At 34.5% G+C, this 10872-nt stretch overlaps 1 protein-coding gene across 1 annotated transcript; it reads right to left on the reverse strand.

Annotated features, from left to right (window-relative positions):
* Positions 1–601: 601 nt before the first annotated feature.
* LOC132029748 (uncharacterized) lies at positions 602–3758 on the reverse strand. Its single transcript, XM_059419086.1, has 3 exons — positions 3537–3758; positions 1971–2400; positions 602–1658 (listed from the first exon to the last, which is right to left on the reverse strand). Exons 2-3 carry the CDS (start codon positions 2367–2369, stop codon positions 810–812), a joined length of 1248 nt encoding a protein of 415 aa, XP_059275069.1. The 5' UTR covers positions 2370–2400; positions 3537–3758; the 3' UTR covers positions 602–809.
* Between the last annotated feature and the right edge of the window lie 7114 nt (positions 3759–10872).

Raw genomic sequence — 10872 nt, forward strand, 5'->3', positions numbered from 1 at the left:
GATCAATAATATCCTCAAAACGGAGCTTCATATGTTGCCAGATTTTATGGAGGACATAATAATTCTGCCCATAAATAAATAGTTAAAACCATTTAATAGCATTGGGTAGTTGTGTAGAATTAGAGCTTATATACACAGATTCATAGGAAATAAGAATTAAAGTTCAAGTGACAAGGTATATCCATACAGTTAAACATCCCAAATCCTCCCTGAAGGTACAACAGAATACTCATATAAAATTTCCAGGCTTTATTCAACAGTTTGTATCATCTTCAACTACTCCCCATAAATGATCATGTGTCTTCCTTCAGATATTTTGGGATCTAGTCCGCAAAAGCTCCTCGTATAAGCCTTTAAGAGGTTCAAAAGAATTTGAACATACATTTCAATGAAGGCTACAGTCATTATCATTTTTAACCTGATGTTGGAAAAACATCTTTCAGATCTCATATTTTTTCTACTATATGATGCCTCTAAAAAGATAGATATTTCTAATGAGTGCAATGTATTCCTATACTGAGCATTGCCATCAGAAGATAAAAATGAACTGACGAAAACAGTGCCTGTACAAGGACAGGAATCAGTAGTCATTGCTGTGATATATTGATAAATGTTTCCAATATGAAAAAATATAGTTACAAGATCCCATACTACAAAAGTGAATAGTCAGAAAAATTGTATTTGACAACACTGAACTTCTGAAGTTACAAAGAAGTAACATGACATCTGGCTTTTTACAATTCTGTAGGGTCAACATTAGCAACAAGAACCTACCATAGAGAGGAAAAGAAAGAAAAACATTACAACTGCTATTTGATATAATATGAACCTTTAGAAGAAATTAGGTTCTTTAGCTCCATCAAATGTTCATCATTTGAGATATGCAGTATTATGCGAAGATCAGTTAATAATGCTTCTTGTTCCCAAGTTAATGATCCGGAAGCATATAATGCCACCAGGGTGCACTTATAAGCATGCAACTCTAATGCATGAACACTCGTTGCCAATTCCTCTCCTGGAGGATTACTATGACATTTCTCCTTATATCCTGAAGGACCTGAACCACAAACTGACTCCGCGTCACTACAAAGGACACCTGAAACTCGACACGAAACTCGTGGAAGATGACTTAATAATTTGTTTGGTCTCTCACTAGTGACACTACAACTACCAACAGAGCAGGCATCACTATCAGAATCACTAGGTTCCAAGCTTCTTTGAGGGGAAAAGCCAAAGACACCATCTAAATCTTCTCTCTCCAATTCATTAAATCCATTTGATCTAATGTTAATGGAAGAATGCATGTATTTTTCACCCACAGTTCCTCTTGGGTAAGCAACAGCATCTACCTTTTCCTGTAAGGTCGTCGCCAGAGCTGCTCGTCGCCTGCAATTATCTGTCTCAATGGCTTGAAATTTCTGAGCATTCCCATAAAGTGAATCAACACCAGATGTACAATAAGGAGACATTCTCTTTAGGGATCTTGATGAGATTATACAAGACTCTTGCCCTCTATTTTTTCCATGGGTGGCTAGACCATCAGTTTCTCCCAGAACTTTAGTTGGTGCATCAAGTGTCAGCAGCTGCGACTTCATCTTCTGACCACAATCTTGAGCTGAAATTTTGTTAAATCTCTTGGCTCCAGCTCGAACACAACCCTACAAAAGAAAACACAGTCAGATTGGGGAAGTCAAGTTTGGAATAGATTCTGAGTTTTTTATATGAAATATTGTAAGAGATGCAGCATGCATCAATCTAACATTTATGGACTCAAAACAGGACATAATTAATCTAGTGTTGACAGCAATACAAAATAAGCCAGTAAAATGAGCTTTCTCTAATTAAAAACAAAGGCAGGGAAAGAAACAGATAAATGATGAGATCACTGCCAAGTGATCACAAACTTCTAAGACATGCTTAAATTTCTCTCTAAAGCCAAAACATAATAATAAATGAAAAAGAATATGTACCTTTCTGATAAAAATCCATTTTCCGTCTTTCCAATTTTGTCGATCCCTCATGCGTGACTTATGAATGCTAAGTTCCAGAGAGCAACCAAGTAGTCTCACCAAATAACGATCAAGAGGTAGAACACTGAGCACAATGGCAACTTTCCAAGAGTAGTCATTATGTACCTCCACAATGTCCCCAGGAGCCCAAGTCTCCACGCAGTGCACTACAGCGGGGCAAGGCCTAATCATCTTCCTTGATACCCTTTCTTCAAAATTTTCACTTCTCATTCCTAAACCAGAACCATATCTGACGATGCAAGTGTGGCCATGACCAGACACTATCTCTGCAGTACGCCATGAGATTGGCACCTCAGATGTGTTCATTACTTCCACCTTATCCCCCTTTTTGAACCTCATTTGAGCAAAATTTCTTTTCAACAGCCACAACCTGTAATAAGCACAACAAATAAAATGGTAAGCAAGATTATGTAATAGATTCTACAAAATACAACATAAGCACTGAAAACTAAGTTGAAATAGTCTAGAGGAGAACATATTTGAGTCCCAGTGGAAAACTCCTTCCATTTAAACTTTCACACAATATACCTTAAGAATCAATGGCCCAAGTATCTCAAAAAAAAAAAAAAAAAAAAAAAAGGGCAGCCCGGTGCACAAAGCATCCCGTGTTAGCAGGGTCCGGGGAAGGGCCGCACCCCAAGGGGTGTGATGTAGACAGTCTAACCTAATGCAGGCATTAGTGGCTGCTTCCGCCGCTCGAACCCGTGATCTATAACGTGGAGACAACTTTACTGTTGCTCCAAGACTCCCCTTCTAAGTATCTCAAAACCTAATCCTAAAAAGCTTATATACAACCGTCCACAAAAGGATAAGCTAATAGAAATCGACAAAACCTAGGTTAACCATGACCCCCAACCATAAGGAATTTGAAACAGGCCTTCACATCATTTCCATTACTTGGAAAAATCTTTTAATATGCCAAGTCTCATACAAATTAGTTGCAATACTGAACCAAATCGCGCAGCTGTCAAATCACTAGCTTGAAAAGCAATTCATTTTGGATTTTCGAGATTTAAAGATTTTTATTAGTATATTTAAAAAAAAAAAAAATCCAATGAAATTCCATAGAACAATAAAAATGAAAAGCTTTCAGACAAACTCATACAAAAAGTTAACTGAAGTAATTAAAATTCAATAAAAATAAAAAGAAGATTATTTAATTGGATCAGGAATATGATTAGCAAGTAATGAAAAAAAAAAAAATCAATGGAACTCCTAACAGCTTAATAAATATATTTTCATAAAAAAATTAATAAATAATGGATTGAAGCTTGGGGAAATCACCCTATACAATTTCGAAAAGAGAAAAAAACATTTTAGCAAATAAAGACAAAAAAATCCAATAAATACCCAAAATATTTGAAGAAAATTCAATTAAACACAGATATGATCAATTGAATTTACATTAATTGATAACCCTAAATAAACAAGATCATTCTAAAAGTTCCCAAAAATCGAAGAATTAGGGTTGCAAAAAAACATGATAAAAAAAATAAGAAAACGCACCTTTATCTAAGAATTAATGAAATAGGTGAACAATTGTTACTGATTATTTGGGATTGTAATTGCTTTCGCTAATACAAAGTTATTACAATTTGATTATTGAGTTTTCTAGGGTTTTGAAATATATTAATTGGGGGAAAAGAAAAGGATAGATCAGTGAATAAATATGAAGATGAGGGGTAATAAAGGAATATCAGATACACTCGCCAATTTTGGAGCGTGACTTCACTTGCCAGCGGTTTTGAATTGAATATAAATGTTGATTTTCCTTCTGGATATATAAGTTTGGAAAAGGATTAAATTTACTACCTTAATCTATTAGAATTGTTTCAAGAATGCCTTCCATTCACCTATTAGCAATGTCTCTAAAAATTAATACACCTCATTAAGCTTAAGATATTAGCAATGTTGTCGTGTGTTAATGGTTTAAATGTAATTCATTAATAAATTAAGAAACTTGATTCATATGTTTTGATCTGATCCGCTTTATTTAAATCTGAAATTTATTATCAACTTCGTTATTATTTTTCGAACAAAGTTTTTTTTTTCAGAAAAAAACTTCTTGATGTTCTTTGATTTCCTTCTCCCTTTTCTTAATCCAGTAGTATAAAATTGTAGGCAATTGAATAGAAGGAATTATAAGCACGCTTAATGATCCTCATGTTTACTCATAGGCTAGTAAGTAAATCGAAAATGATTACCACTCGGATCAACCTCAAAGATGGGATACATTTAGGGTGCTACTCCCTTGGAGTGTTGATCCATAGTATATGTGGTGAGACCGTCTTGATAACTAGGTGTTGGTCGTTCGTCGTGATATTCCTCATGGCACAATTGTGATAATGATGTCAGTGTCAATAGAAACTATCTACTTAATGGATGATTTGTTCAATTACACTTTTGATCTAATCTGGCTATTTTCAACATGATATATCTTTAAAATGTCTAAAACTTTACATAAATGGATTAGTGAAACATTTATGATATTCTGTTTTATCATGTATTATGAGGTTTTAAAGAATTCATTCAATTTTTATTTTATTTTTGAAAAAGTTGATGATATTTATTAGGTAAAATTGCATAGAAACTGTATTCAGCTTCCTATGTTGAGAAACTTACGTGATATTCCAGAACTCACTTCTCTTGGAGTTGATGATACGAGTTAGACATTTTCTCCTTCTATTAATCCACTGATAGTGAGCCTGTTACAGTTCTAGAATTTTTTTTTGGGTTTTGCGTAGTCTGATACGTTGCATGCAGGTTGTATTCTTTTGTTTGATAATAGAGGTTTCATGATACTGGGTTAGTTAGTTAGTTCAGGAATCTAAGAACCATATTTTAAGTGCACAATTGATTATGATTTGGCTAATGAGGCATATGATATATTTATTGCTGAACATGAATATTTTATAAGGTTTAATATGCATTTTCATAAAAATGGGTAGAATTGCTTAGTTGGTTTGCCTGGTGAAAGTTTTAGGCACTGAGTGTCATATCATGTTCAGTGTTTTAAAAGGCGGGGTGTAAGACGGGGCTTTTTATGTATGCCTCGGCGAGGTGAGCTCCATGGGTATTTAATTTTTAGTATTTTATAAAATAATATAATTACAATAAATATTTTTAAATAAGTAAATTACATTAAAAAATTGTAAATAAATGAAATCTATCCATATAATCAAAGCAATCCATTATACGCCACTTACAACTTATAAATATATATAACATAATTTTACAAGTATAAACAATACAATGGAATAAAAGCTATTATGAAATGCAAATCAACTCTAACATCTTAACTTTCAAACAATGAAAAATCAAAATTTCTTAAAACAATATTACTATCATACTATTCATTTTATATCCCTAAGCAAATAATCAATAAACTTTATCAGTATTATAATTAAAACGTCACTCATTCATGAATAAAAATAAAATTACTTTCAAAAATGAAATAATAAAATATGATAATTTTGATACATAAGACAAAAGACCAATGACAAGTGAGAATGTACCATTCAGCTATGTATTTTTAAAAAAATATTAAGTGATATTCACCCTCACGATGTTCTCAAATAGAAGTATTAAATATGCAATACTACGACTTGTTATTTAAGTTAAACCCAATCTTCTTATTTCTATAGATGAAAACTATTAAGTATCATTCATTTGTTAAAGAATGTCCCCGAGCGTTGGGCGATAGGCGTGTTTAGGGCGTACAATCGGGTGTTTATGGCGTAAGCCTCACAAGAACTAAGCCTCGTACGTGAACTCTGGGGCGTTTTGCCATTGCCTCACCCCAAGGCGAGCCCCGAGGTAAACCCTGAAACTGCCTTTTAAAACACTGATCACGTTTCAGTCTAGAATTTGAGGCTTTGATGTTCCGCCACGCCACTTAATATGGTAACATTAAAAAAAATTCTAAATACTTAGATGATAGCCTTTTAAATTTGGCACGTGTTTTAAGTTAGACATTCACACTTAGTTAGTGATCAGATAAATATTTCTACTTAGACGAAGGATTCTCTTTTGAACACCTATGTCTGTTAAACTATCAAAGACGAAATAGGGCTGGTCATAAATACCGAAAACCGAAAAATCGAACCGAAACGAACCGAAACTTTAACAAACCGAACCGAACAGAACTAGTTTGGTTCGGTGTTTGGTGTCCACCGTAAAAAAACCGAAACCGAAATAACCGAACCGAAGTTTGACAAAACCGAACCGAAAAACCGAACGCGCACCGAAATTTAATACATTACCCAAAAAAAATTAAAATAGTCCAGGCCTATTAAGTTTAGAGCAAAAAAAACGCAATTGTAATAAGTCCTCTTTTGCATTTGTATCCCTAATTTTCCACTTCAATTGAGAAAATCAAATATCCTTAACAAAGAAAGGTAACTAGGATGTGTCTTTAGGATTAATGTATGTCCTTTATGTGTTTTCTTAATTATTCTTACGGTATGTATATAATACCTAGTAATCCTATATCATGATTATAGTTTTCTATTCTTGTGTATCCTGTTTGTTTAATTTTGATTTCAATTTATCAGTTTTATGTTTTATTGCTTTTGAGAATATGAGTTAGTGTCAATGGAATCGCTTCTAATATTATATCAAAAAAACCGAATTGAAAAAACCGAAACCGAACCGAACCGAACTTTAAAAAACTGAAACCGAAAGAACCGAACCGAACCGAATTAGTTTGGTTCGGTGTTTGGTGTCCACCTTCAAAAAACCGAACCCGAAATAGCCAAACCGAAGTTTGATAAAACCGAACCGAAAAATCGAACGCCCACCCCTAGCACGAAACCCACTCAACGTTAACATGTCAAATGAAGTAATTGGTGATTGACACAAGAAATTATGACTAACATAATTTCATATTTTGTTTTTTTCTTAAATACAATTAAAGTAAAAACAATCCCCAAGATAAACAACCCCATTTGTTCTTCTTTCTTATCGGACCGTACTTCTTCGTCCAAAACTAGAACCTTCACCCAAATTCTGCTTCATCTTCATTTTTATCTCCGTCACCCCGTTATCAATACTTTTACTAGTTTGTTTTATATCATAAATTACACCTTTTCCCCTCCCTTTCCGACATTTTCAAATCATTTCCCTATGTCCAAAGGTTAATCTACATTTTCTCATCAGAATTTTAACTTTTTTGGTTTACGATTATTGGGTAGTAATCAGCTTAATTTACTATTTTTTGAACTGGAAATTTTGGCTTAATGGAGGTTGCTAGAAAAGACAACCTTTAAACTACATTAAACCTTGATATATATTTTGTAGGAAGAAGAAATAAAGAGGCGGCTGAGACATAAAAAATTGGCATGAATTTAAATAGCAATGAAATGAAATGACAAATAAAATTATTTAGGGTAGCAAATAAAGTGCTTTATCTGTCTCTATTTAAATTTAGTATCTAACTTCGCCAATGACTTCTCTAGCATTGACGAGATCATAATTGATGATGATAAAGCCTTCACATATATTTATTCACTCGCCCAAAATATTTATTTTGTTGTGTACAAGCTCACACAAATGCTAGTAAAATTGTACCTTCAAACTTTGCCAGCTGCAAACACCTAAAATCATCCTTCACTTTGTAACTTATTGTATACTCGCATACTGACTGAGGTGATCTAGTTGATACAAGACACTCCACCTTTATTTATCTTATTCTTTTAAGAGACAATCTACCGGTTAGTTCTCGAAGAAACAATTCAGAGTTGTAAGGTCATTAATAGAGGCTAGAATATAGTTCTAGCACTAGTTATAACATAATTTAATTAGATCAACAACCTTTTTATTTTGTGAATGGTATCTTACCACCAGGTCTATATCTAATGTTCGAGTCCGGAGCCAAAAGGGTATAAAAATACACTGTATAAACTAAAAGGGGGCGGCTAAAAATCTATATACCAAAAGGGGTATAACGTGGATCAGCCCACATTATACCCCAACTTTTTCTTTTACTTTGTCAGATTCAACGAAACCGAAAAAAAAAAAATTTACGTAAAACGTGGAGGGATCCACGTTTTACAAATATATATTTGTATAACGTGGTACTCACCACGACTCTCATTCAGTTGCCCTAAATTTTTTCATCGTCTCTTCCGCCTCCTCCTCCCATCTTCTAAACTTCTAAACTTACAGAAACTACATCTCCTTCTCCTTTTCCTTCTCCTCCGTTTATTTTCTTTTAAAATTTTGCGGTTACAGTCTAATTTTTGGAGCAACTTATTCATCCTTATCTTTTGTTACTATCTAAATTAAGGTATTTTTTCTAGCTCATATAATTGTATATTTCTAGTAGATGTAGAATATTTGTTTGTCTTATATATCTTAATTGTTATTTTTATTTGTGTTATTTTAATACGTATAAGATATATGTTTGTCTTATTTGTGTTATTTTAATTTGAACTTAAGATATGATTGTTAGAAGCATTATTATATAAAAGGTCTGATTTGTTTAGTAGCACTTTTGAAGAAATTTGGCTGATTTGGTGACACTCTTATCTGATAATACATGTGTTTCCTTTTCAATGCTCAATTGAATACATGTTTTCTCTAATTAAAAATTAGTGCGCTTAGATATTTACATAAGAGCTTTAGGAAGATCTACTCCTAAGTGGCTAACATTATCAACGGTCCAACATTATTTTTGTGGATTGTTATACCTTTAATGTGATATTTATATAGTCAGAAAAGTGAAATTTAATTGATGCCTCAGTAGCCCAAAATAAAAATACTTAAAATGTCATGATAATGCTTTATTATATGGGACTTAAGTCTAAGTGGGTGGATAATTATTTTGTCTATACCTTATAGGCATTAATGTGGTCCACTATCAGTGGTTTCTAAATAAGGCGAATGGAAGTCGACTTTATCTAGCCAGTGCATACTTGTTCTGCTAAAATTGGAATAATAATTTTTTTTTTAATAGTAAGTTACTCCAAATAGCTTGATCTGGATTTTAATTTTTTTTATGGAGCTTCCACGGGTATGCGTACATCCGGGGCCAGAAGTGTATGATGTGTTAACACTCCAGGAGAAGCATCGATCACAGGCAGTGTGGGATGGTGCCTTGAGAGGACCGACCGGATGCCTATTTCCACGCCGCGCGGATACCGAATTTTGGAAGCACGTGAAGCGTCATCCTTTTCATCCTCGCATCCTTGACTACTTTGGCTTTTGTGTGGATTTAGGGGAGTAGTAGAGGTAGGATGTGTATCATATGATTGGGCAGTCATCATCTCTGCACTTATAGAGAGATGGCGTCCTGAGACGCACACATTTCATCTGCGTACGGGTGAGGCGACCATCACATTACAAGATATTGAGATCATGTTTGGCATGGTTGTTGATGGTAATCCCTTGAATGATGTTAATGCTAGAAATATAGGTATTGTTGGGTGGCAACAATTAATCCATGAGCTTATTGGTTGGGCACCCGGTTTGGATTGTTTTAATGGTGTTAGTAGGTTAGAACTAAATAAATTAATTGAATATGTTAGAGGCTTAGATGACATTACAGATCAGACCCCAGAAATTGTTGTGCAACAAATGGTTAGGTTGTACTTGCTATGGCTTTGTGGCGGCACGATATTTCCGGATAAGTCCGGTGACTTACTTAATTTAGACTATTTGCTTGACATGCGTGACCTGAGAAATGAGTGGACAAGCTTGGGGAGCGGCTGCATTGTCATATTTGTATATTTGTTTATACCGCGCTTCGTTGAAGAAAGCCAAGGATGTGTGTGATTCATTTCCTTATTGCGACGTGACCTTTAAAATTATATAATTTTATTTGGTTGTCCTATTTGGTAGTTATAAGGTTTTTATGTATTTATTTTAAATTTTTAATATAGGTTTGGGCTTGGGAGCGAATTATACCGATGCGTACCACCACCAGTGGCCCCGCCCACACGGCTCTTGCACGAAAGTGGACTCATCGTAAAGCTCGCGAAAATGAGGCACGTGTTGTGCTACCCATATGTAGGGATGTATTGGACAACCTAACGGATGGTCGGTATTTTATCATAATTATGGTTGTTAATGGCGTTTTGATATAATTGTTACGCTTATGTGTAATTTATTTATTTTATTATCGTGTAATTTTATGTTCTTTCTATCGTAGTTTGTGTAGGCGACCTTATTCGAGAGGCCATCATTAATGGACTCACGAGTCTTGTCGGCATGGGCCAAGATATTTGAATGGCGCAGTTCCCGCTTCTTTGTGGGATCTATCGAGAGTGGCACATGCCGGTTCGCGTTCTCGGACAATTCGGTAGGAAGCAACATATTCCTGGACCATGTGCTGAGATTGATCTTTCTCATTACAAACGTGACAAACGGTATGCTATAACAGTGGAAGTTCAACAAAATTTTGCACACACGGAGCTTTTGTGGGAAAATCGTCGACAAAGGGTAATTCTTGTTATATCCTGCATTTTTGTACGTTGGGACAATCCGGTTTAACTATGATAAGTTAGGGACGAAACCATTCCGGGACACAAAGTCGGGACTCTTGACCTTCGATTTTATTTTGAGACATAAGTTGTTCATGAATTTGTTGGTATGGAACAATTAGAAAAATTTGGGACCAAAATTGGAATTTATGGAAGTTGAAAATCATGAAAAATTGTCATGTTGGCCATGTGGCAAATGGTCCCACACACTTTGTGGACAATTTTAATTGGTCCAACACATGTGTGTGGCCATGGACACTTGTGTGAATCATGTGGGAACTTAAAAGATGACTTCTAAGTCATCTTTCCTCATTTACACTTAGCCAAAAAAAAAATAAGAAGTTGAAGAACAACAATAGCCA

This window comes from Lycium ferocissimum, chromosome 9, assembly GCF_029784015.1.
Source record: "Lycium ferocissimum isolate CSIRO_LF1 chromosome 9, AGI_CSIRO_Lferr_CH_V1, whole genome shotgun sequence".
Classification (NCBI taxonomy): domain Eukaryota; kingdom Viridiplantae; phylum Streptophyta; class Magnoliopsida; order Solanales; family Solanaceae; genus Lycium; species Lycium ferocissimum.